The sequence below is a fragment of the Salmo salar genome, chromosome 23, assembly GCF_965601325.2.
Source record: "Salmo salar chromosome 23, fSalSal1, whole genome shotgun sequence".
Classification (NCBI taxonomy): domain Eukaryota; kingdom Metazoa; phylum Chordata; class Actinopteri; order Salmoniformes; family Salmonidae; genus Salmo; species Salmo salar.
Genome location: NC_138313.1, coordinates 23,127,773 through 23,154,554, shown reverse-complemented (window position 1 = coordinate 23,154,554; position 26,782 = coordinate 23,127,773). Strand labels below are relative to the sequence as shown.

The window sequence follows — 26,782 nt, the reverse complement described above, 5'->3', positions numbered from 1 at the left end:
GATATCCAAGACATGATTGTGTCGAGGCACAGATCTGGGGAAGGGTACCAAAAAATGTCTGCAGCATTGAAGGTCCCCAAGAACACAGTGGCCTCCATCATTCTTAAATAGAAGAAGTTTGGAACCACCAAGGCTCTTCCTAGAGTTGGCTGCCCGGCCTAACTGACAATCGGGGGAGAAGGGCCTTGGTCAGGGAAGTGACCAAGAGCTCAAGAGTTTCTCTATGTAGATGGGAGAACCTTCCAGAAGGACAACCATCTCTGCAGCACTCCACCAATCAGACATTTATGGTAGAGTGGCCAGACGGAAGCCACTCTTCAGTAAAAGGCACATGACCGCTCGCTTGGAGTTTGCCAAAAGGCACCTAAAGGACTCTCAGACCATTTAGAAACAAGATTCTCTTTTCTGATGAAACCAAGATTGAACTCTTTGGCCAAGTGAATGCCAAGCGTCAGGTCTGGAGGAAACCTGGCAGCACGCCTACGGTGAAGCGTGGTGGCTGAGATTGCTGTGGGGTTGTTTTTCAGCAGCAGGGACTGGGAGACTAGTCAGATGAACGGAGCAAAGAAAAAAAGATTTAAAAAACCTGCTCCAAAGTGCTCATGACCTCAGACTGGGGCGACGGTTCATCTTCCAACAGGACAACAACCCTAAGAACACAGCCAAAACAACGCAGGAGTGACTTCGGGACAAGTCTGAATGTCCTTGAGTGGCCCAGTCAGAGCTCAGACTTCAACCCGATCGAACATCTCTGGAGAGACCTGAAAATAGCTGTGCAGCGACGCTCCCCATCCAATCTGACAGAGCTTGAGAGGATCTGCGAAGAAGTATGGGAGAAACTCCCCAAATACAGGTTTGAGAAGACTCAAGGCTGTAATCGCTGCCAAAGGTGCTTCAACAAAGTACTGAGTAAAGGGTCTGAATACTTATGTTTACAAACATTTCTTAAAACCAGTTTTTGCTTTGTCATTATGGGGTATTGTGTGTAGATTGAGGGCAACCAACAATTTAATCAATTTTACAATAAGGTTGTAACCTAACAAAATGTGGAAAAAGTCAAGGGGTCTGAATACTTTCCGAATGCACTGCATGTAGATCTTACGTAGTGGCTTTAACCAGGGTTTTTTGGGGGATTTTTCAGGCTTCAATCTGTTCAAGACCTTTTTTGAGAACGTCAACCTATGTGACCATCGCTTGAAACGCCAGGGGACTCAACTGGTGAGTCAGTACATGCACACACAGTCTTGTTTTACTAACATTGTGGGGACACAATTGATTCCCATTCAAAATCCTATTTTCCCTTACCCTAAGCTTAACCCCAAAACTTAATCCTAAATCTAACCCTAATTCTAGAAATAGCCTTTTTCCTTATGAGGATCGCCAAAATGTCCCCAGTTGGTTGTATTTTTTTTTTGTTCCCACAAATATAGTTACATTTGTCTACACACCGCCCTTTTTAGGTCATTACACGAAATGAGTGCCTTATGCGTCCATTTGGTATTTTAATTAGAAATTGTGCTCCAATATAGAATTTTAAAAACCTGTTATATTCAGATAAGTGCCCTTTTTAATATAGACCCCATGGAGAATTCAATAAAACTGATTTTGAATAAAGTGTTTTGTAGTGGAAAACTGAGTTGGTCGAGCTTAACACATCAACCTTGTTACCCATATATAGACAGGCTAGAAATGTTTTAGAAATGTCTTCTTTTTTTTGTGAAGCTTGCATTCAATTGCCTGTTGCACAAAACAAGCTTCCATTTCTTCTGTCATAAAATAATATATGGCTGATTTTAAGATGAAATCATCAGACCTGTTACAGTCAACTCTGACTTTATTTGGCACTTAAAGCGGCAACATATAACTTTTGGGGCGACCCAACAAAATTGACATAGAAATTTGAGTTAAAGATCTGTCAGAAGTTTCATTTTAGATTTTTTTTTTACTTTCGGTTTTGTACACCAGCTTCAAACAGCTGAAAATATAGTATTTTGGATATGGAAAATATTTTTTACAGCTGTTTAGATGATACAATGAATCTCTACACTATACTTGCTTGTTTTGTCACTAACTGAAATGAAGCAAACTACTAGAATTTTAGAAACCAGGAAATGGCAGAGCGATATCTGCATTGTGCACCTTTTAATAGGCATTAATAATACTAATACTTTCTATAGTCCAGGTATACCCAAACTGGGGGTACGCGCAATGCCGTCGGGGGTACGCCAAATAAAAATGTGATTCACATTTAATTATAAAAAAAAATAACATTTTCAAACAGTACATTTATATTTTCCAACGGGAATATACATTTGTGTGAGGTTTTTTCTCTCGCCTGAGTAGCCTCGTTTCACTGGCAAAAATCAAATTAAACCATCTAGGAGCGCGCTCCTGTTCACACGCAACAAAAGATGGGGGACGTTCAGAGTGACACGTACAAAGAACAGTGCTACTTCTTCATTTCTCAAAAGAAAAACATCGACCAATTTCTAAAGACTGTTGACATCTAGTGGAAGCCATAGGAACTGCAACCAGGTTCCTAATAATTAGTGTATCTCATAGAAACCATTGGAAAATCCTATGACCTCAATTTCTCTTTTCCCTGGATGGTTTCTCCTCGGGGTTTCTCCTGCCAAATCAGTTCTGTTATACTCAGACATTATTTTAACATTTTTAGAAACTTTAGAGTGTTTTCTATCCAAATCTACCAATTATATGCATATCCTAGCTTCTGGGCCTGAGTAACAGACAGTTTACTTTGGGCATGCTTTTCATCCGGACAACAAAGTACTGCCCTCTAGCCTTAAGAAGTTTTAACAAATGTATCATATAGTGTGTGTGTGTGTGGCAGACTTACAATGATGGCAAAAAACAACATTTGATATTGCGCTGACCCTGATGCTAGCCTGTTAGGGCTAGGGGGCAGCATTGACACGGCTGGATAAAAAACATACCCGATTTAATCTGGTTACCACTCCTACCCAGTAACTAGAATATGCATATACTTATTACATATGGATAGAAAACACCCTAAATTTTCTAAAACTGTTTGAATGGTGTCTGTGAGTATAACAGAACTCAAATGGCAGGTCAAAACCTGAGAGATTCCTTTACAGGAAGTGGCCTGTCTGACCATTTGTTGAACTTCTTTTCCATCTCTATCATTTACTAAGGATCTCTGCTCTAACGTGACACTTCCCACGTCGTCCATAGGTGCTCAGAGCCCGGGAAAAAACAGAATGTCGTCATTCCAGCCCCAGGCTGAAACACATTATCGCCTTTCTCAAGTGGCCGATCAAGGGACACTGGCTTATGCGCGTGACCCCGACCGCCCCCGCCTTTGGGATTTTTTCCTCTGTTTGCCGAAAAGGAGATTCCCTGTCGGAATATTATCGCTTTTCTACGAGAAAAATGTCGTAAAAATTGATTTTAAACAGCGGTTGACATGCTTCGAAGTACGCTAATGGAATACTTAGAATTTTATTGTCACGAATTGCGCCATGCGCGTGACACTTCTTTACTATTTCGGATAGTGTCTGGAACGCACGAACAAAACGCCGCTATTCGGATATAACGATGGATTATTTTGGACCAAACCAACATTTGTTGTTGAAGTAGCAGTCCTGGGTGTGTATTCTGACGAAGACAACAAAAGGTAATGAAACTTTTATAATAGTAAATATGATTATGGTGAGTGCTAAACTTGCCGGGTGTCTAAATAGCGAGCCCGTGATGCCTGGGCTATGTACTTAGAATATTGCAAAATGTGCTTTCACCAAAAAGCTATTTTAAAATCGGACATATCGAGTGCATAGAGGAGGTCTGTATCTATAATTCTTAAAATAATTGTTATGCTTTTTGTGAACGTTTATCGTGAGTAATTTAGTAAAATGTTAGCGAATTCCCCGGAAGTTTGCGGGGGGTATGCTAGTTCTGAACGTCACATGCTAATGTAAAAAGCTGGTTTTTGATATAAATATGAACTTGATTGAACAAAACATGCATGTATTGTATAACATAATGTCCTAGGGTTGTCATCTGATGAAGATCATCAAAGGTGAGTGCTGCATTTAGCTGTCTTCTGGGTTTTGGTGACATTATATGCTGGCTTGAAAAATGGGTGTCTGATTATTTCTGGCTTGGTACTCTGCTGACATAATCTAATGTTTTGCTTTCGTTGTAAAGCCTTTTTGAAATCGGACAGTGTGGTTAGATTAACGAGAGTCTTGTCTTTAAATGGCTGTAAAATAGTCATATGTTTGAGAAATTGAAGTAATAGGATTTTTAAGGTTTTGAAAATCGCGCCACAGGATAGCAGTGGCTGTTACGTAGGTGGGACGAATTCGTCCCCCATAGGCTAGAGGTGGTACGCAGCTGGAGGTTGAATGTTTGAAGGTGTACAGGACTATAAAAATGTTTGGGAACCACTACTATAGTCTTTATTTTTTATTTAAAAAACATTTATGTTGAACATGTATGTGCTCTATATAACAATGTTAAAATGAGGTGACATCTATTTAAGGCACCGACATGGTGGAATGACCCTTTTTATTAAATCATTTGGTTCATGACATGTCTAGACAGTCGTTCATCTCCATATCAGCATTGAGACATATTTTCAGAGCTGGAAAGTAATTTATGGACTCCAACAATCTGACAGTTTCTGTCAATTTATTCAGCATATGAGGCTAACACTAGCATGACAGTTAGGATTAATGCACCTGAGGGACCTAAACACCCTAACCCTTTTATCATTACGGTCCTGTGTGTGTAGTTTGTGGAGCGGCTGGACCTGTCTGGGATGGACTTTATCTGGCGCATTGCCATGGAAACGCCTGACGAGGAGATCGCTAACGAGGCTATCCAGCTCATCATCACCTATAGCTACACCAACCTCAACCCAAAGATGAAGAAGGTGCGTGTGTGTGCGTGTGCGCGCGCGTGTAGGGTTTGATGGCGGATTACTTGAAAAAGGTAATCAGTTACTGATTAGAGATTACATGACCGTAAAAGTAATTTGTAATATAATCCATTGGAATGAGTAACACAATCTGATTACTTTTGGATTACTTGGTTAGCCAGCATCTGCAACATCAGTTTATGCTGCAGACTGATGAGTGACCTCTCTGCACACCTGTCTCTCCTCTTGCCCACCCAACTCACCAGCATTTTTGGGCAATTGCTGGCTCAGATGCCTGTTGCATCTTCTTGATGAAATGGCATCACTGCTAAAAAGTCAGTTTCATTGTCAAGTTGTAGGGAAAACATACCCAACTCTCATTCTTTGATTGTGCAGTTATAGTCCTACTGCACCCAGCTGCCAAGCAGATAGTGCTCAGTAAAAGAGGAAATGGTCATTGGAATGTCTGGCCCACCTTTAGCATAACAGTCTGGAATGATAAAGTAGACATATGTAACGGATCCAAGAGAAATCTGATTATTTAAGTTGGAGTTGGATGATCAATTGTGCAAATATTCTGAATGTGTACTATTCTCAGTTTGCAAAAACACGTAGATCTGTCTGCCAAGACTGACCAGGTATATTTCAGTGTACTTATTTCCACTGAAACTAGAGGGTTGGCTGTGTAAGCATCTGATTTGTCGTGTGTGTCATCTCAGGGCTTAGGAAGTGAACAAACAGGATGGACCTGTGTTAACTAATCTAAAGTGTCCTTTTGACAGAAAGATCCTGATGAAATGGGGGATGATTTAGTTCTCAGTAAGCGGGGGTCTGATGTTTTTTTGTTTAAAGAAAGTTTCTGTAGAAACAACCAAGGAAAGTCTTTGGCAGTTTTGGAGATTTTAAATAGATCCGAACAGAAAGGAGAAGTATCCATTTCTACTAAAAGGTGACACTCAGCACAGCTCTCAAAAACCTGCAATTTCTATTGCAGCACACATCTTGATATTAGATGAAGTAATTACTTGTTTTTAACAATATAACTAATTTGATTACGCCATTTTTATTTTAAGCAATCTGGGCTGAAAGTTACTTCATTTTTGTAATACGATTACATAATCCCTGTTACATGCAATCCGTTAGTACCCAAACCTGTGTGGGTCATGGTTACGATCTCTGCTATTGACTCTGTGTGTCTGTAGGATTCTGTGTCTTTACACAAGAAGTTCATTGCTGATTGTTACAAACGACTGGAGGCAGCCAGTTCAGCTCTAGGAGGCCCCACGTTGACTCATGCTGTTACCAGGGCAACCAAGATGCTGACGGCCACCGCCATGCCAACTGTTGCTACGTCGGTCCAATCACCTTCCAGGTCCACCAAACTGGTGATCATTGAGAGGCTGCTGCTATTGGCTGAGCGTTACGTCATCACTATCGAGGTAAGACCTCACACCGACCAAAATATGTAACACGGCATTTACAATTTTAGTTTTAAGCGTTAGACTACTTTCACCTACATGTCCTTATAAACCATTTCTATTTGGGGGATGAGAGCGTGACATGGAAAGATAGAAAAATGACTGTGTGTGTGTGTAGGATCTGTACTCTGTGCCTCGTACCATTCTACCTCACGGAGCGTCGTTCAACGGCCACCCTGTCTCTCTACACGTCACCTATGAGTCCACCAAAGACAGCTTCACCCTGGAGGCCCACAGTAACGAGACTGTAGGCAGCGTCCGCTGGAAGATCGCTGAGCACCTCAGCTGTCCAGTCGACAATGTCCAAATCTTTGCCAATGACAGCGTGGTGAGTGTGTGTTATTTGTGTGTCTTGTTGACTGAACAGTGTGTGTAACAGCGTAGTAAGCCAAAAAATTGAAGTGTGTGTGTGTGTGTGACTGTGTATCATATGTATCTGTGCGTTTTGTGTAACTCTCTCCCTCTCCCCGTCTGTAGTTGACAATGAACCGGGACCAGAAGCTGCTGTCCCAGCTGGGGTTCAGTGATGAGCAGTCTCTGACAGTGAAGAGCTCTGGCACCGGCACGCCCTCTGGTGGCAGCTCTGAATCCTCCGCCTCCGCGTCCTCCTCCAGCTCTGCGGTCTTCAACTCGGCCTACGCTATGGAACAGGTAAACCACACACAATCACACACACACAATCACTCACTGACATGCATATACGAACACACTGAGTTCATGTTTGGGTCTGATTATGTGCTAACGGTGTGTTTGTAGGAGAAGTCCCTTCCAGGTGTTGTCATGGCGTTGGTGTGCAACGTGTTTGAGATGCTCTACCAGCTGGCCAACCTGGACGAACCCCGGTGAGTTGTGCACGAACACACACAGATCCTTCAAGGACCTGGACCTGAATGTATGACGTTCCGTGTGTGTGTGTGCGTGTGTGTGTGTGTTCCAGGACAACCCTGCGTGTACGTAAGCTGCTGCTGCTGATCCCAACAGACCCAGAGGTTCAGGACGCTCTAGATAACTTTGTTCCCAAAGAGTCCAGTGTCTGGAGTCACCAGGTACATTTACATTTAGTTCTATAGCGACTAACCCTTCAGTACTATAATAATCTAACCCTGTACTAGCAACCATCAGGTCAGACCCGGTGGGTTAGTTTGTGTTTGGGTTGAAATGATGAGGACAGTTCAACCCCTCTGACCAGAGCCAGGATGATAACGTGTATGCGTTTCCTGTGTGTGTCTGCTGTAGAAGACGCTGTTCACCCTGGGTCAGGGGTCAGGCTCTCGGTCTCCGTCTCTGGGTTCTAAGCAGCAGCACCAGCCCAGTGCTGCCTCCATCTTAGAATCACTCTTCAGATCCTCTGCTCCCGGGATGTCCACCTTCAGAGTCCTCTACAACCTAGAGGTACACACACTCCTATACACACACACACACATTTGTGCACGGACACACTTCTTTCTGTGACCTCTCTCTTTCTTCTCCTTTCTCTCTTTCTTCCTCAAGGTGTTGAGTTCTAAGTTGATGCCAACCTCAGATGATGAGATGGCTAAGACCAGTGTCAAGTCTTTCTGTGAGAACTTCCTGAAAGCTGGAGGTCTCAGTTTGGTGGTGAATGTGATGCAGCGAGACTCTATTCCCTCTGAGGTGGACTATGAGACCAGACAGGGAGTCTACTCCATCTGTCTACAACTGGCCAGGTACACACACACACACACACACACACACACACACACAGTGGCGGTTCTAGCTTGTATGGCTCCCTGGGCGAACCCCCACCGACCATTCTACACTAACTGTAATTTTTATTCAGACATTTGGAACAACACATAAATAATCATACCATTTAAACTATATAAATATAAAATATAAACCAAAATAAGTCATAAATATCAAAAATAAGTAACAAATAGAAACAAATGTGTGTTGATTTGGCACTCGAGCATCAATACATTACCCATCCCCCAACACTGTCAACCAAGAGTCAACACTAAACCAATTCACCTTGGTGGTGTGCAGACTGCTTTTATTGTCGACTATACCTAAATCCACCACTGCGCGCGTGCGCACACACACACACACGTTTAGATAAGTTGTTAGAGAGGTTGAATGTGATTGGAACTTTCTTTCCCCTGCAGGTTCCTATTGGTTGGCCAGAGTATGCCGTCGTTGCTGGATGATGATGTCATCCGAGAGGGCGACACGCTGTCTAGTCGGCCGTTCCGTAACGCGGGGCGACCGGGGAGACAGCTGTCGCTGTGTGGGACGCCTGAGAAGAGCTCCTATAGACAGATGTCTCTGTCTGAACGCTCCTCCATCAGAGTAGAGGAGATCATCCCTGCAGCACGCGTAGCTATACAGGTACACACACACACACACACACCCTAATACACACACATCTTACACACACCTCTAACCATGTCTTTCCTCCATAGACGATGGAGGTGGGGGACTTCACCTCGACGTTGGCGTGCTTCATGCGTCTGACATGGGCAGCAGCCGCCGGCCGATTGGACCTCGTCGGCAGTCCACAGCCAATCAGACCTGAGCACAGCTCGCTCCTCCCACTTGGGGTCCGCACCCGTGTCAGCAGCACTGGTGAGAGACACACGCATACAAGGCACTGGTGGAATATATTGACACACATTTAACATACACACACATCAGTCTGAATTGTGAGCAATGAAATGGATGGTCTGTTACGCTCTTCTGATTCTTTAGCCTTATACTGAGGATTTCTCTCTCTCTCTCCTCTCTCTCTTTATACATCTCCCTTCCTCTGTCTCTCTCTCTCTCTCTCTCTCTCTCTCTCGACAGGAAGTAACTGCAGTTCCAGCAGTGAGGGTGAAGCGCCACCCACAGCTCTGCATGCTGGCATATGCGTGAAGCAGCAGAGTGTTTCTATTAAAGACTGCATCATCGCTAGAGAGGCCCTGTCACTACTGGTCACCTGTCTACAGCTACGAACACAGCAGCTAGGTAACACACACACACACACACACACACACACACACACACACACACACACACACACACACACACACACACACACATACTCTGTCTCTACTGGTCACCTGTCTACAGCTACGAACACAGTAGTTAGGTAACACACACACACTGTCTCTACAACATACACACACTGTCTCTACGGGTCACCTGTCTACAGCTATGGACACAGCAGCTAGGTAACACACACACACACACACACACACACACTGTCTCTACTGGTCTCGTGGCTACGAACACTGCAGCTAGGTAACACACACTGACATTTTCAAACCCTGACCCAGTCTGTAATCCCTACATGTTTCAAGCAGTCCACCATAGTCCCTGTGCCCAATAATGCCAAGGTAACCTGTCTAAATGACTATCGCCCTGTAGCACTCGCATCTGTAGCCATGAAATATTTAGAAAGGCTGGTCATGGCTCACATCAACACCATTATCCTAGAAACCTAGACACACTCCAATTCGCATACGGCCCAACAGATCCACAGATGACGCAATCTCTATTGCACTCCACACTGCCCTTTCCCACCTGGACAAAAGGAACACTTACATGAGAATGCTGTTCATTGACTACAGGTCAGTGTTCAACACCATAGTGCCCTCCAAGCTCATCACTAAGTTAAGCTCCCTGGGACTGAACGGATCCGGGACTTCCTGATGAGCCGCCCCCCAGGTGATGAGGGTAGGCAACAAAACATCTGCCATGCTGACCCTCACCACGGGTGCCCCTCGGGTGCGTGGTTAGTCCCCTCCTGTACTCCCTGTTCACCCACGACTGCGTGGCCACGTGCTACTTCAAAACCATCATTAAGTTTGCTGACGGCACGACAATGGTAGGCCTGATCATCAACGACGATGAGACAGCCTATAGGGAGGAGGTCAGAGACCTGGCAGTGTGGTGCCAGGACAACAACCTCTCCCTCAACGTGATCAATACAAAGGAGCTGATCGTGGACTACAGGAAACAACGGGCCGAGCACGCCCCCATTCACATCGACGGGGCTGTAGTGGAGCGGGTCGAGAGCTTCAAGTTCTTCGGGGTCCACATCACTAAGGATCTATCTTGGTCCACACACACCAACACAGTCTTGAAGAGGGAATGACAACACCTCTTCCCTCTCAGGAGGCTGAAAAGATTTGGCTTGGATCCTCAGATCCTCAAAAAGTTATACAGCTGCATCATTGTGAGCAGCTTGACTGGCGGCATCACCGCTTGGTATGGCAACTGCTTGGCACCTGACCGCAAGGCACTACAGAGAGTAATGCGTACATCACTGTGGCCAGGCTCCCTGCCATCCAGGACCTGTATACCAGGCGGTGTCACAGGAAGGCCCTAAAAATGGTCACTTACCCACACAAGTCATAGACTGTTATCTCTGCTACTGTATGGCGAGTGGTACCGATGCACCAAGTCTGGAACCAACAGAACCCTGAACAGCTTCTACCCCCAAGCCATAAAACAGCTAAATTGTTAGTCCAGGTAGCTATTTGGTTAACTATTTAACTATCTGCATTGACCCTTTTTGCACTAACTTTTTTTGTCTTATTCCATACGCTACTGTTTATCTGTGACTTTATTCTTAGTTCTATGTACATATCTACCTCAATTACCTCGTACCCCTGCACACCGACTCGGTATTGGTACCCCGCGTATAGAGCCAAGTTATCGCTGCTCATTGTGTATTTATTATTATGGGTTTTACTTTTCTATTACTTCTCTATTTTCTTTCTCTCTGCGTTGTTGGGAAGGGCCCGTAAGTAAGCATTTCACTGTTTGTATTCATCACATGCTTGGTAAACAACAGATGTAGACTGTGGCTTTGATTTGACACACAGACGCTGTTTTGTAAAGACGGAATGCTAACAGTGTGTTTGTCTCTCCAGGCTCATTCTACATCCTCCCCTGTGTCAGTGACTTCATCATCGACATCCTGCTAGGATCAGCCAGTGGAGAGGTAACTAGGATGTGTGTCGGTGTGTGAGACTGAGTGAGTGTGTGTGTGGGTTCTAACCCGTGTCTCTGTCAGATCCGGCGAGTGGCATGTGACCAGCTGTACACTCTGAGCCAATCGGACAGCTCTGCGTTCCCTGAGATCGTCAAACCCAACGTGTTCCTGCTCCGAGTCGTCCTCAGCTCCCAGCTGCCCCTCTGGAGCCCCACGTCTGTCATGAGAGGAGTCAACCAGAGGTACACACACGTGTTGTTGTCATTGCTACTGGGAGGCAGTAGTAAGTTATGTTAAACAGCAGATGGCGCCAAATTATCCATGATAGATGGACTAACATGCTGACCACACCGCTTGCAATGATTTGAATAACATACATGTTATTCAATCATTGCATCCAAACTGCTCGCGTGTGTCAACGAGCGTCTGCGTAGCCAGGCGCTAAAATAGAACTTGGTTCTATTCGTGACTCCTGATGCGCTGCAAGTCCCGCCTCTCCCATCTCCTCATTGGTTTTTAGGAGCGTATACCGACGTGGGTGATTGAAAGATGAACTGAGGTCCACACTCCAGTCCAGTTGGTGGTGGTAATGCACCTTAAAGTTGGTGGCCAACCACCATATAACGTCCAAAGAAGAAGACTGATGCAGGAATGATTACTAGAAACAAACTCGGTTTACCCTTTTAACTGTGGATTAATTGTCGGAGTAGAGGACCTTGTGCATTTCAGGTAAAATAACAACCTAATGTTTATATCCCAGGACAAATTAGTAGCAACATCTATCTAGCTAGCTAAATTAGCATGAATGTTTAATGCTTTTCAACCTGTCCCCAAATTAATATAGTTGGTTCAGAGTTCGTTTCAACCTGCGTGTCCTGATCGCGTCTGGACAAAATCAACATGCGTGCGGATGCCCGCTCGTGCCCGGTCGAGTCAGCATGTAACTGGAAAATATCACTTAAAAGCTGATGTATAGCGTCATATAGCTGTAGCTAGTTGTAAGTGTATATGGATGTACAGCGCCACAGCCTGTTTTGTCCTGTGTGTTGTCTATATCTGAGTAATATTGTTCTGTCTATCCAGGTTGCTGTCACAGTGTACTGAGTACTTTGACCTGCGATGTCAACTACTGGATGACTTGACCAGTAAGTTTATACACACACACACACACACACACACACACACACACCAACAGTTTTCCAACACTCATTGACGCATGATGAATGCTCCTGTCCCACTCCAGGTTCGGAGATGGAGGTGTTGTCAGTGAGTGCGGTGGCCATGTTGGAAGATGAGATCAGCTGGTTGGATAACTTTGAGCCCAGCTGGAGCTCTGAGATGGAGACCAGTGAGGCTGACAACATCCTGCAGGCTGGACACCTCCGCCTCATCAAAACACTACTGTCACTCTGTGGCACAGAGAAGGAACAGCTGGGTGAGTACACACACATTCATATACCGTGCCTTCGGAAAGTATTCAGACCCCTTGACTTTTTCCACATTTTGTTACGTTACAGCCTTGTTCTAAAATGTATTAAATAGTTTTCCTCCTCATCAATCTACACACAATACCCCATAATGACAAAGCAAAAACTGTTTATGAATTTTTGCAAATGTAATTAAAAAAAAAAAGTATAACATTTACATAAGTATTCAGATCCTTTACTCAGTACTTTGTTGAAGCACCTTTGGCAGCGATTACAGCCTCAAGTCTTCTTGGGTATGACGCTACAAGCTTGGCACACCTGTATTTGGGGAGTTTCTCCCATTCTTCTCTGCAGATCCTCTCAAGCTCTGTCAGGTTGGATGGGGAGTGTTGCTGCACAGCTATTTTCAGGTCTCTCCAGAGATGTTCGATGGCTTCAAGTCCGGGCTCTGGCTGGGCCACTCAAGGACATTCAGAGACTTGTTCCGAAGCTGCTCCTGCGTTGTCTTGGCTTTGTGCTTGGGGTCGTTGTCCTGTTGGAAGGTGAACCTTTGCCCCAGTCTGTCAATGATCTCTCTGTACTCTGCTTCACCGTAGGGATGGTGCCAGGTTTCCTCCAGACGTGATGCTTGGCATTCAGGCCAAAGAGTTCAATCTTGGTTTCAGAGAGAATCTTGTTTCTCATGGTCAGAGTCCTTTAGGTGCCTTTTGGTAAACTCCAAGCGTGCGGTCATGTGCCTTTTACTGAAGAGTGGCTTCCGTCTGCCCACTCTACCATAAAGGCCTGATTGGTGGAGTGCTGCAGAGATGGTTGTCCTTCTGGAAGTTTCTCCCATCTCCTTAGAGGAACTCTGGAGCTCTGTCAGTGTGACCATCGGGTTCTTGGTCACCTCCTTGACTAAGGCCCTTCTCCCCTGATGGCTCAGTTTGGCCGTGCGGCCAGCTGTAGGAAGAGTCTTGGTGGTTCCAAACTTCTTCCATTTAAGAATGATGGAGGCCACTGTCTTCTTGGCGACCTTCAATGCTGCAGACATGTTTTGGTGCACTTCCCCAAATCTGTGCCTCGACACAATCCTGTCTAGGAGCTCTACGGACAATTCCTTCGACCTAATGGCTTGGTTTTTGCTTTGACATGCACTGTCAACTGTGGGACCTTATATAGACAGGTGTGTGTGTGTGCGTGTGTGCGTGTGTGTGTGTGTGTGTGTGTGTGTGGTGTGTGTGTGTGTGTGTGTGCGCCTTTCCACCTGGACACACACCTGGACAGCCAGTCTGTACACACATCAGAACACAGACAGCCATACATACACATCAGAACACAGACAGCCATACATACAGATCAGATCCTTTAAGGTTACATTTTCCGAATGCTTTGCTGTGGTAGGGAGACGCTACAGCACCAAGCACAGTTGTAAGTTACACTGAACAAAAATATAAACCACATATAAAGTGTTGGTCCCGTGGTTCATAAGATGAAATAAATGATCCCAGAAATGTTCCTTACGCACTTATTTCTCTCAAATTTTGGGCACAAATTTGTTTATCTCCCTGTTAGTGAGCATTTCTCCTTTGCCAAGATAATCCATCCACCTGACAGGTCTGGCATATCAAGAAGCTGATTAAACAGCATGATCATTACACAGGTGTACCTTGTGCTAGGGACAATAAAAGGCCACTCTAAAATGGGCAGTTTTGTGTCACACAGCACAATGTCACAGATGTTACAAATGTTTTGAGGGAGAGTATAATTAGCATGAATGTCTAATGTTCATTTCTCTACCATAAGCCGCATCCAATATCGTTTTAGAGAATTTGGCAGTGCGTCCAACCGGCCTCACAACCGCAGACACACGTATGGCGTCGTGTTGGCGAGTGGATTGCTGATTTGAACAGAGTGCCCCATGGTGCGGTTATTGTATGGGCAGGCATAAGCCACGGACAACAAAGAATGCATTTTATCGATGGCAATTTGAATGACGAGATCCTGAGGCCCATTGTCGTGCCTGTCATCGGCCGCCATAATCTCATGTTTCAGCATGATGATGGACAACCCCATGTCGCAAGGATATGTACACTTCCTCGAAGCTAAAAATGTCAGTTTTTCCATGGCCTGCATACTCACCAAACATGTCACCCATTCACCATGTTTGGGATACTCTGGATTGATGTGTACAACAGTGTATTCCAGTTCCCGCCCATGTCCAGCAACTTTGCACAGCCATTGAAGAGGAGTGGGACAACATTCCACAGGCCACAATCAACAGCCTGATCAACTCTATGCGAAGAAGATGTGTTGCACTGCATGAGGCAAATGGTCACACCAGATACTGACTGGGTTTCTGATCCACGCCACTACCTTTTTAAAAAGAATTTTTTTTTCAAGGTATCTGTGACCAACAGATGCATATCTGTTTTCGCAGTCATGTGAAATCCATAGATTAGGGCCTTATGATTTTTTTTATTTTTATTGACTGATGTCCTTATATGAACTGTAACTGTATAATGTTAGACATTTTTGGCATGTTGCATTTTTATATTTTTGTTCAGTATCATTTCCTGTCTTCAAACATTACAACACAGTCCAGGCAGTTCGGCTTTGAAAGTCGCTAAATACAATGCTTTCACATTTACAGCATGTGCGTTTTCTCTGCAGGTCCCTCTCTGATCCAGCAGCTGTTAGATGACTTCCTCTTCCGAGCGTCCCGCATCATCCTCAACACTTCTAACCCTGCCTCCAGCTCCCCCCCCAGCCACGACTTCTTCCCCAAGTGCAGCACGGCCAGCAGCAGACTGGCAGCCTACGAGGTGCTGGTGATGCTGGCAGACAGCTCTGTGGCCAACCTACAGCTCATCACCAGAGAACTGCTGTCCATGCACCACCAGTCAGACCCTTCGCTCAGCAAGGAGTTTGACGTGAGTCGCACACATTTTTGCTCTCATGCGCACGCACACACACAGATGGGTGTAACGGTTCACCAAACCCGCGTTTTGGTACGTTTTGCATTCACGTTTCACAATGTTCCTGACGTTGTCTGTTGTGACTGGATTGTCATGTTGGGCCTTAAGTTTCCGCTCTGATGCTGCATTTGTAGGGAGGTGGATGTTTGCCAGTTATGAAGTCGTAAATACCACTTGGATGCGTTCATGTGATTTTTGAACTCGTTGAGAAACGCCGATTGGCTAATGGCCAACAACGCTGCATCAACCATAAACTAAAAGAACAGCTATCATGCTTGCAAACAAATTATAGAGTTCAAAAACCACATAAATAGATAGCTTTTTTTATAAATAATGTTTTGTTGCATTTAACTGCCAGAAATGCTGTTGTTCATTTCCTTAGTAGGTGACGTCAGAGGTCAGCATGTGAGAGAAGTGGGTTCTCAGGATGATAGACTAGTTTCCCACTAGTAATTATGAGTTTGACGACCGTTCAAGTGGATTTTTTTCCCCCCAGTCGTATATGGTAAATTCCCACTTCCATCTCGGTTACGAACGAACCGTGACACTGCCTCCTTCAGTGCCAGATGGGTACTTGTGACTCATAAAGTGTCTGTAGCATGATACATCTCCTTCCGGGGTAATGTGATGGGCTTTACCGGTTAAGTAAGACCAACACAGTGTACATTGGTGAATTCATGGAAAGCTTTGGCTTGCTTATATAGAGTGGGTAGTCTACTTCCTGTTTGCTGAAATAGGTGCGAGAGGGAAATTCCTAACGTTGGCTCAAGTACTTTCACGAGGTGCTGTGGGGAAAAAAAACTATTCTCAACCACAGAGAATAGTCTACCTGTCGCTCTTGTAAGTTCTTTGGCTCTGTCGCAATCAGCTGCCAAGGGCTGCTTGAATGCAGAGGGGAGACGATGCGTTGTTTTCTTTGCGTTTCCGTCTTGCTCCGGTATACTGGGGTGATGTCGGCGTAAATGTGTCAACCATATTTGAGGCGTTGTCCATCGTTGTTGTAATCTACTGGGAAGCCAAAATGTTTCCAAAAGGGAGATTTAAACGATGGTGGGAACGTCCAATCCTGATTTATCGACCCCAGGACAGTTTGAAATGCGGCAGTTAAGATTTGAATTTGGATTACAACGTGTGCATAGGCTCTAGTTGTGTTAACGGAATAGCCTGAAATATCTTTTCAGCTCAGATTTACTGGAGACATTGGCCTACCATGCAGCGTAGGCACAGCCTATAGGCCTAGTGTTGTTCTGGTTTTGATGTATTCATTCGGGTTCACAGTGCGGAACAAACGGGGTCTCCGTACCGAACGGTTCGGCATGAATACGTGTACCGTTACTACCCTGGTGTGCACCCACACACAACAAACACACGTGAATGGAGAAATGCTTGATAGAAACATTACATACCTGTAAACACAGTTCTAACTTCAGTGTCTAACTCTCTTCTCCTATTCCCTCCTTCCGTGCCCCTCTCCCAGTTCCTCCCGCCGGTGGACAGTCGTTCTGTGTCGGGGTTCGTAGGGTTAAAGAACGGTGGAGCCACCTGCTATATGAATGCTGTGTTCCAGCAGCTGTACATGCAGCCTGGCCTGGCTGAGGCCTTTCTGTCTATAGAGGATGACACGGAGCAGCCAGACGAGAGTGTTTTCTGTCAGGTCCAGTCTCTGTTCGGACACCTGATGGAGAGCAAGCTGCAGTACTACGTCCCTGAGAACTTCTGGAAGGTATCCGAACATGCGCAGACGTGCACACACACTCATTCAAGTACACTACACAGTACATACTCGACTAACTACCCGTGTTTCCTTCGAAAATAACGAATGTTTTTGTTTCTGTAGATCTTTAAGATGTGGAATAAGGAGCTGTATGTACGAGAGCAACAGGATGCTTATGAGTTCTTCACTTCACTGGTGGACCAGTTGGACGAGCACCTTAAGGTTACACACACTCCACCATTCACATCTACTTATCACACATATTTGTACTATAATGTGACACACCTTTTATTATTGACATATTGAGATGTTGTCTGTTTTGCTCTTTAGAAAATCGGCCGTGAGCAGATCTTTAAGAACACTTTCCAGGGAATCTTCTCTGATCAGAAGATCTGCAAAGACTGTCCTCACCGGTGAGCTCACACACACACGCGAACACACACACACAGCCATCACTTCTAAACCCTTAAACTATAACCTCTGACCCCTGATCGTAGATATGAGCGAGAGGAGACGTTTATGGCGCTGAACCTGGGTGTGACTTCGTGTCAGAGTCTGGAGATCTCATTGGACCAGTTCGTCAGGGGGGAGGTGCTAGAAGGAACCAACGCCTACTATTGCGAGAAGTGCAAGGAGAAGGTGTGTGTGTGTGTGTGTGTGTGTGTGTGTGTGTGAATGTATGCATAAAGGGGATGTGTATTAATGTGTGTGTAAACAGGATGTTTATTAACCCCTGGTCGGGCTCCCCGTTTGCGGGACGGACATCCAGCGAAAAATCCTATCGCCATTAGCATAACGAAATGTAATATTTTTTTTCTTTTCAAATATAGGACTATGTTATATCATTTTATAGATACACCTCTCCTGAATCGAACCACGTTGTCTGATTTCAAAAAGGCTTTACAGCAAAAGCAAAACATTAGATTATGTTAGAGGAGTATATCGTAAAAGTAGCCACATAGCCATTTTCCGACCAACCACATGCATCACAAATAACCAAAAAACAGCTAAATGCAGCACTAACCTTTGACAATCTTCATCAGATGACACTCCTAGGACATCATGTTACACAATACATGCATTCTTTTGTTCGATAAAGTTCATATTTATATATAAAAACAGCATTTTACATCAGCGCGTAACGTTGACTAACTATTTTCCCTCAAATGCATTCGGTGAACAGCGCTACAATTTACTAAATTACTATTCAAAAACATTTTTTAAATGTAATATTGTCATTCTAAGATTTATAGATGAATATCTCTTGAAAGCACCTGTAATGCCAGATTTAAAAATAACTTTACTGGGTAATCACACTTTGCGATAAAAGGGGGATGCGATACTCAGAAAAATAGGCTACCGTTACAGGTCAGCGCCATCTTGGAACAATCGCATATCAAATCTAGTCTTGTATACTATTGTCAATAATCCCTTACCTTTGATTATCTTCCTCAGAAAGCACTTCCAGGAATCCCAGGTCCACAACAAATGTATTTTTGTTCTAAAAAGTTCATCCTTTACGTCCCAATAGCTTGTTCTTGTTAGCGCGTTCTGAAGGCTGCACCAAAAGTTCCGTCGGCCGCGGGACTCCTCTTTCAATAAAATGCATTTTTTTTTAATTTAGGTTCGTTCAAACATGTAAAACGTTGTATAACATAAATCTTTAGGGCCTTTTTCAACCAGAGCTCCAATAAGATTCAAGGGGGACGATTGCATTGTGTTTCAAAACGTTTCGAAAGGGGAGGGTAGCCAGGGGCGCCGGCGTCATAATGGTGATGGCCCTCTCCGTGTGACCACGTTCCACTGCGTCTCATTCATTCAGTTTTTACAGTAGAAGGCTCAAATCACTTTGTAAAGACTGGGGACATCTAGTGGAAGCAATAGGAAGTGCTCAATGAACCATTGCTCACTGTGTGATTTACAGGCAAACTGATGAAGTTGAGTCCGCAATTCAGAATTCCACTTCCTGTTACGATCGGTCTCGGGGTTTTGACTGCCATATGAGTTCTGTTATACTCACAGACACCATTCAAACAGTTTTAGAAACTTTAGGGTGTTTTCTATCCACAAGTATTAATTATATGCATATCCTAGCTTCTGAGTTTGAGTAGGAGGCCGTTTAAAATGGGCACGTATTTTTTTCAAAAATCGCTGTAGCGCCCCCTATCCTAGGCGAACGACAAGAGGTTAAGTCGATGTCCAGTGTTGGTGTACATGTATGTTAACTTGGTGTGTGTATCTCTCCAGCGTACCACGGTGAAGCGGACCTGCATAAAGTCCCTGCCCAGTGTTCTCTGTATCCATCTGATGCGCTTCGGCTTCGACTGGGAGAGCGGACGCTCCATCAAATACGACGAGCAGATCAGGTTTCCCTGGGTGCTGAACATGGAGCCCTACACAGTGTCTGGCATGGCTCGTCAGGATGGGGGGGCGGAGGGGGGGGAGGGCCGGGGGGAGGCAGGTGGCTCACCCAGGAAGAAGGTCACTATCTCTGAGAACTACGAGCTGGTGGGAGTCGTAGTCCACAGCGGACAGGCACACGCTGGACATTACTACTCCTTCATAAAGGACCGACGGTGAGAGACTAACACTTAAGTGTTATAAACAAATATCACATTTTAAAGACAAGGAAATTACATTGATCATAAATAGTCATCTTACCATTCTCCTCTCCTCTCCTGTAGGGGAAGTGCTAGAGGAAGGTGGTATAAGTTTAATGACAATGTGGTCGAGGAGTTTGACATGAACGACGAGACACTGGAATACGAGTGCTTTGGAGGAGAGTACCGGCCTAAAGTCTATGATCAGTGTAAGTCCTATTTAACAGGTAGACCAAATAGTGGATGTAAATGGAACATTCTCAGCGCTAACATTTTTGGGGTCCCTCTGGGTAGTGTCCTTGGTCCCCTTTTTTTCAGTTCCTTCTGTACATTAACGGCAAACGTATAAAATATCCAACATAACATCACTTTGTTTGTGTGTAGCTAACCCCTACCCGGATGTGCGGCGGCGGTATTGGAATGCCTACATGTTGTTCTACCAGAGGATCAGTGACCAGAACTCTCCTGTTCTCCCTAAGAAGAGCAGAGTCAGCGTCATGAGGCAAGAGGCAGAAGACCTCACGCTGTGAGTCTCTCACACACACACACACACACCCTACATACACAAACCTCATGCACACACACACACGACTCACACTGTAACCCTCTCTATTCCATGTAGTTCGGCGCCCTCTAGCCCAGACGTCAGTCCCCAGTCGTCCCCTCGCCCTGCCAGGGCCAACAATGACCGTCTCTCTGTCCTGACCCGCCTCGTACGGAAGGGAGAGAAGAAAGGACTGTTTGTGGAGAAGATGCCTGCTAGGATCTACCAGGTAACTACGCTGGACTGGTTCGGTGGAGCTTGCCTGAGACCTGAGGACTTTAAAAAAGCCCCCTGTCTTAATTCCTAGGCTTTAGCTCAGTTCGCTAATCAAATGTTATTGGTCACATACACATATTTAGCAGATGTTATTGCGGGTGTAGCGAAATGCTTTTGTTCCTAGCTCCAACAGTGCAGTATAACACTGTCTTGTGGCGCACAGACAAACTCCTCTTCCCTTCCCCCTCCACTTCTGTGTCTCTCTCTCTCTGTGTCTCTCTCTCTGTGTCTCTCTCTCTGTGTCTCTCTCTCTCTCTCTCTGTCTATAGATGGTGAGAGATGAGAACCTGAAGTTTATGAAGAACAGAGATGTGTACAACAGCGACTACTTCAACTTCACTCTGTCACTGGCCTCCGTCAATGCGGTATGTGTTTGTGTGTGTGTAAGATAAACAGAGACGTGTCTGCATAATTCAAAGTTATGCCTGACTCTTTTAAAACTGTTCTTATTGTGTGTGTGTGTTGCAGACAAAGCTGAAGCACCCAGCCTATCAGGCCATGGCCAGAGTCAGTCTCCAGCTAGCAGTCCACTTCCTGTTCCACACCTACCTGCACACCAAGAAGAAGCTGCGGGTGGACACCGAGGAGTGGATGGCTACGGTGGAGGTGCTGCTGTCTAAAAGCAGTGAAGCCTGTCACTGGATGGCTCAGTACCTGGTGGGACCTGAGGGACGAGAGATCACCAAGTCAGTACTGCTATTATACTACTATTGTACTGCTATAATACTACTATTCTACTACTTAGAGCTGTTGCGGTGACCGTATTACTGCCACACCGGCAGTCATGAGTTATGACCGCAATCAAATCCAACGTGACCATTGAGTCAGGGTTATGCACTCTGGACATGTTGGTAGTAACCAGCTCCCTAATGACCATCAGGTCATAATGACCTGGTACTCGGGGCCCTATTGTCCCTCTAACCACTCTGACATCAATGCACATGAAGTCAGAAATCACATCAAACACAGTATCATGCTTTTAAAACTCACCATTAGGCAAAAATGATTTACCTCACCGTGATGATCAATTTGAAGAAAGAAGTTCAACAACAGGTTGAAACTGAGTGGAAAACATGGTCGTTGTGGATGTTTCAAAGCCAAACACAGTGAAATGGACAGCCCTTTCTAAGGTGATGATTCAGTCAGTGTTTAAGACATTTTTTACATTTTAGTAATTTAGCAGATGCTCTTATCCAGAGCGACTTACAGTAGTGAATGCATACAATTCATACATTTTTTATTTTATTTTTCCCCCCCCCTACTGGTCCCCCATGGGACGTTGCATGTAGAACCTTAATTTGCATATTAGAGCTTATGCAAACTCTCAAATAGTCAATAGCCTATAGTCGCATCATGCACTCCTGAACAACTAATCAAATTGCTACCCGGACTATTTGCATTGACCCCCCCCCCCCCCCATTTTTACGCTGCTGCTGCTCTGTTTATTATCTATACTTAGTCACTTTACCTCTACGTACATATTACCTCAATTACTTTGACTAACCTGTGCCCCCGCACATTGACTCTGTATCGGTGTATATAGCCTCACTACTGTTATTCTGTTGTTGCTCTTTAATTATTTTATTATTTATTTATTTTTTACTTAAGTTTGTTAAAGTATTCACTAAACTACTTTTCTTAACTGCATTGTTGGTTAAGGGCTTGTAAGTAAGCATTTCAATGTAAGGTCCACACCTGTTGTATTCGGTGCATGTGACAAATAACATTTTATTTGTATGTGTAGAGACCTGAAAATGCTAAACATATATTTGTTAATTAATGGTAAATTACCAGCTGTCAAAATGTCAAGACCGCCACAGCCCTAATACTAACTACTCCTCCCAGCTGCCCACTGCACTGAGGTTAGGTAACACGATCACCACCGATTTAAATCCATGATAATCGAAAATTTCAATAAGCATTTCTCTACGGCTGGCCATGCTTTCCTCCTGGCTACCCCTACCCCGGCGGTCTCTGTATACATCAATGATGTCGCTCTTGCTGCGGGTGATTCCCTGATCCACCTCTACGCAGACGACACCATTCTGTGTACATCTGGCCCTTCTTTGGACACTGTGTTAACTAACCTCCAAACGAGCTTCAATGCCATACAACACTCCTTCCGTGGCCTCCAACTGCTCTTAAACGCTAGTGAAACCAAATGCATGCTTTTCAACCGTTCGCTGCCCGCACCCGCCCAGCATCACTACTCTGGACGGTTCTGACCTAGAACATGTTGACAACTACAAATACCTAGGTGTCTGGCTAGACTGTAAACTCTCCTTCCAGACTCATATTAAACATCTCCAATCCAAAATCAAATCTAGAATCTGCTTTCTATTTCGCAACAAAGCTGCCAAACATACCCTAGTAAAACTGACTATCCTACCGATCCTCGACTTCGGTGATGTCATCTACAAAATAGCTTCCGACACTCTACTCAGCAAATTGGATGCAGTCTATCACAGCGCCATCCGTTTTGTTACCAAAGCCCCATAGACCACCCACCACTGCGACTTGTATGCTCTAGTCGGCTGGCCCTCGCTACATATTCGTCGCCAGACCCACTGGCTCCAGGTCATCTATAAGTCTATGCTTGGTAAAGCTCCACCTTATCTCAGCTCACTGGTCACGATAACAACATCCACCCGTAGCACGCGCTCCAGCAGGTATATCTCACTGGTCATCCCCAAAGCCAACACCTACTTTGGCCACCTTTCCTTCCAGTTCTCTGCTGCCAGTGACTGGAACGAATTGCAAAAATCACTGAAGCTGGAGACTTATATTTCCCTCACTAGCTTTAAGCATCAGCTGTCAGAGCAGCTAACCGATCGCTGCAGCTGTACATAGTCCATCTGTAAATAGCCCACCCAATCTACCTACCTCATCCCCATATTGTTTTTATTTACTTTTCTGCTCTTTTGCACACCAGTATCACTACTTACACACCATCATCTGCTCATCATCATCTGCTCATCTATCACTCCAGTGTTAATCTGCTAAATTGTAATTACTTTGCTACTATAGCCTATTTATTGCCTTACCTCCTCACGCCATTTGCACACACTGTATATAGACTTTGTTTTTTTTTCTATTGTGTTTTTGACTGTACGCTTGTTTATTCCATGTGTAACTCTGTGTTGTTGTTTCTGTCGCACTGCTTTGCTTTATCTTGGCCAGGTCGCAGTTGTAAATGAGAACTTGTTCTCAACTAGCTTACCTGGTTAAATAAAGGTGAAATATTTTTTGAAATACTATTATACTACTACTCTACACAGCAGTACTACTACTTATATCTTACATTTCTACTCATCAATCTAACTGATCTTCTTTTTCTCTCCTCCCCCTTCCAGAGTGTGTCTGTTGGAGTGTGGGGTGAGGGAGGTGAGGGTCGTAGTGGCAGCCATCTTGGAGAAGACCTTAGAGAGTGCGCTCCACTTCGCTGACTCTGGATTGGACAGCCTGACCGACGCGCTCCTCTCCCTATTGGACAAAGACGTTCCTGAGAACGTCAAACACTGCTACCAATACTTCAGCCTCTTCAGCAACTTTGCTCAGAGAGGCTCTGGTCCGTGCCATTTGTTGTTGAAACACTCAGCGTATCGCAGGATGCTCATCTTTCTCCTCGGACCCAACAGACAGAACAACCAGGTACTCACAGCACACACACTCAATTCCTACTCCGCTGCAGAGGAATGAATATGACAGGATGTTGTTGTTGATGGTTCTGGAAGCTAATGACCTTTTCCCCCACTCTCTCGCTCCCTGTTCCTGTGATTCCTTCTCCCACCCTAGAATCGGAGGTGGAGTCCAGCCCAGGCCAGAGAGTTCCTGCACCTCCACTCCACTCTGGCCCTGATGACTCTCCACTCAGACCTCAACACACAGCACACACATGGTAACACAAACACACTCGCCTTACCGCAGTTAGGATGGTTCCATAATACGCTGATGTGTGTAACCTGATCAAGGTGTGTCTAAGCTGACGTGATTGTGTGTGCGTTTCTCAGATCAAGGTGTGTGTAAGCTGATTGTGAGCAGTATCCCTGCCTCCTCCCGCCTCCTCCCCCTCAACGCTGACATCATGGCCTCGCTCTTCAGCCCCGAGGGACAGCCTTACCTGCTAGAGGTAACATACATACGGTCTCACACACACACACACACTGAGGAGTATTTCTGTCTGTAATAAAGCCCTATTGTGGGGGAAAACTCATTCTGATTGGCTTGGACCGGCTCCCCAGTGGGTGCCCTCCCAGGCCCACCCATGGCTGCGCCCCTGCCCAGTCATGTGAAATCCATAGATTAGGGCCTAATTCATTTATTTCAATTGACTTATTTCCTTATATGAACTGTAACTCAGTAAAATCATTGAAATTGTAATATTTTTGTTCAGTGTATATGGAAGAGGCATTATTTTAGTTATTATTATTTATTATTTGAGTTATTTAGGTATTATTTTTTTAACGTGTTTTTTGTTTGTTTGTCTGTGTGGCTGTAGGTGATGTTTGCGATGCGGGAGTTGTCAGGCCCTCTGACTGTGCTGATAGAGATGGTGACATACTGCTCCTTCTGTAACGAACCCTTCTCCCTCGGAGTACTACAGCTGCTCAAGGTAAGAACTACAACTACCAGTTCTGAACAAATCCATTTCCACAGATGACTCCAAATCCCAGCACAAAACACATCATTACTATTCTGATCTGTGTGTGTTTATGTATATAGACCCAGTTGGAGACCGCTCCACCCCATGAGTTGAAGAACGTATTCCAGCTGCTACAAGATTTGCTGGTGAGTGACCGCTGTCAATCAAACTTGTCTGTGCATTAGGGTTGAGCGATTAACAGAAAATAATTTGTTTGGGATGGGGAATCCATGCCCCGACGAGGCGGTGTAATGCACACGGTGTAACGTGTGTTCTCAGGTGGTAGAGGACCCTCTCCAGACCCAGAGACTGAAGTACGCCTTTGAGTCAGAGAAAGGCCTGCTAGGTAGGCTACCTTCCACTGGAAGTGTGTGTGTGTGTGTGTGTGTGTGTGTGTGTGTGTGTGTGTGTGTGTGTGTGTGTGTGTGTGTGTGTGTGTGTGTGTGTGTGTGTGTGTGTGTGTGTGTGTGTGTGTGTGTGTGTGTGTGTGTGTGTGTGTATTTGTAAGGCGTGTGCAGAGCGGGTGTGTGATACACTTCTCTTGTTTGCAGCATTGATGCACCAGAGTAACAACGTGGACAGCAGCCGCTGCTACCAGTGTGTCAAGTTCCTGGTTACCCTGGCACAGAAGTGAGTTCCTCCAGAGACCAGGAAATATGTTCATGTCGCCACCCTTTTGTCTCAGGCTGAAAATATTGAATGGAAGTAGATTTGACCGTTGCAGCAAGTACATGAAAGTAACAAAAACAATTCAGTTCAGTTAAAACCTCTCATTTCATACTTCCCGATTTCACATCAAGTGTTTGTCTGTCTCTTTCTTCAGGTGTGCTCCTGCTAAGGACTATTTTAAAGATTTGTCTGGTCACTGGAGCTGGGCAGTGCAGTGGCTGCAGAAAAAGGCAAGCATCAAGCACATTATAACGCACACACAATTTCAGGTGTGTGTGTGTGTGTGTGTGTGTGGAGAGTATGGGATAGTGTAACAGTGTGTGTTTCTCGGTCAGATGTCAGAACACTACTGGACTCCTCAGAGCAATGTGTCCAATGAGACGTCCACAGCCAAAACGTTCCAGCGCACCATCTCAGCCCAGGACACGCTGGCCTACGCCACAGCACTGCTCAACGAGAAGGAGCCATCTGGCAGCAGCAACGGCTCTGACGGCAGCCCAGCCAACGAGAACGCAGATCGCAGCCTCCGACAGGTACAGCTTCACAGAGAGGTAGCGAGTATGAAGAGCTCAGTAGCGGTCCTAGAATGGACCCTTGTCAGGGTATTGTCACTTCTCAGAACTGGGCTGAGCTCAA

At 45.1% G+C, this 26,782-nt stretch overlaps 1 protein-coding gene across 4 annotated transcripts in view; it reads left to right on the top strand.

Moving 5' to 3' along the window:
* usp24 (ubiquitin specific peptidase 24) overlaps nt 1-26,782 on the top strand; it is a 55,936-nt gene that overhangs the window by 26,766 nt on the left and 2,388 nt on the right. For all 4 annotated transcript variants that reach the window (XM_014169245.3, XM_014169244.3, XM_014169243.3 and 1 more), the window contains 36 exons: nt 1,142-1,218; nt 4,775-4,915; nt 6,103-6,339; nt 6,497-6,706; nt 6,856-7,029; nt 7,135-7,220; nt 7,316-7,424; nt 7,615-7,770; nt 7,870-8,063; nt 8,502-8,724; nt 8,799-8,961; nt 9,181-9,342; nt 11,256-11,326; nt 11,399-11,559; nt 12,401-12,462; nt 12,561-12,752; nt 15,397-15,656; nt 17,179-17,424; nt 17,539-17,637; nt 17,746-17,828; nt 17,913-18,054; nt 19,663-19,991; nt 20,100-20,224; nt 20,400-20,541; nt 20,638-20,788; nt 21,105-21,200; nt 21,304-21,521; nt 24,189-24,486; nt 24,631-24,733; nt 24,846-24,964; nt 25,334-25,447; nt 25,558-25,623; nt 25,757-25,823; nt 26,029-26,107; nt 26,301-26,376; nt 26,482-26,679. In XM_014169245.3, coding sequence (XP_014024720.1) covers nt 1,142-1,218; nt 4,775-4,915; nt 6,103-6,339; nt 6,497-6,706; nt 6,856-7,029; nt 7,135-7,220; nt 7,316-7,424; nt 7,615-7,770; nt 7,870-8,063; nt 8,502-8,724; nt 8,799-8,961; nt 9,181-9,342; nt 11,256-11,326; nt 11,399-11,559; nt 12,401-12,462; nt 12,561-12,752; nt 15,397-15,656; nt 17,179-17,424; nt 17,539-17,637; nt 17,746-17,828; nt 17,913-18,054; nt 19,663-19,991; nt 20,100-20,224; nt 20,400-20,541; nt 20,638-20,788; nt 21,105-21,200; nt 21,304-21,521; nt 24,189-24,486; nt 24,631-24,733; nt 24,846-24,964; nt 25,334-25,447; nt 25,558-25,623; nt 25,757-25,823; nt 26,029-26,107; nt 26,301-26,376; nt 26,482-26,679 — 5,429 coding nt within the window. The remainder of the gene's footprint in view (nt 1-1,141; nt 1,219-4,774; nt 4,916-6,102; nt 6,340-6,496; nt 6,707-6,855; nt 7,030-7,134; nt 7,221-7,315; nt 7,425-7,614; nt 7,771-7,869; nt 8,064-8,501; nt 8,725-8,798; nt 8,962-9,180; nt 9,343-11,255; nt 11,327-11,398; nt 11,560-12,400; nt 12,463-12,560; nt 12,753-15,396; nt 15,657-17,178; nt 17,425-17,538; nt 17,638-17,745; nt 17,829-17,912; nt 18,055-19,662; nt 19,992-20,099; nt 20,225-20,399; nt 20,542-20,637; nt 20,789-21,104; nt 21,201-21,303; nt 21,522-24,188; nt 24,487-24,630; nt 24,734-24,845; nt 24,965-25,333; nt 25,448-25,557; nt 25,624-25,756; nt 25,824-26,028; nt 26,108-26,300; nt 26,377-26,481; nt 26,680-26,782) is intronic.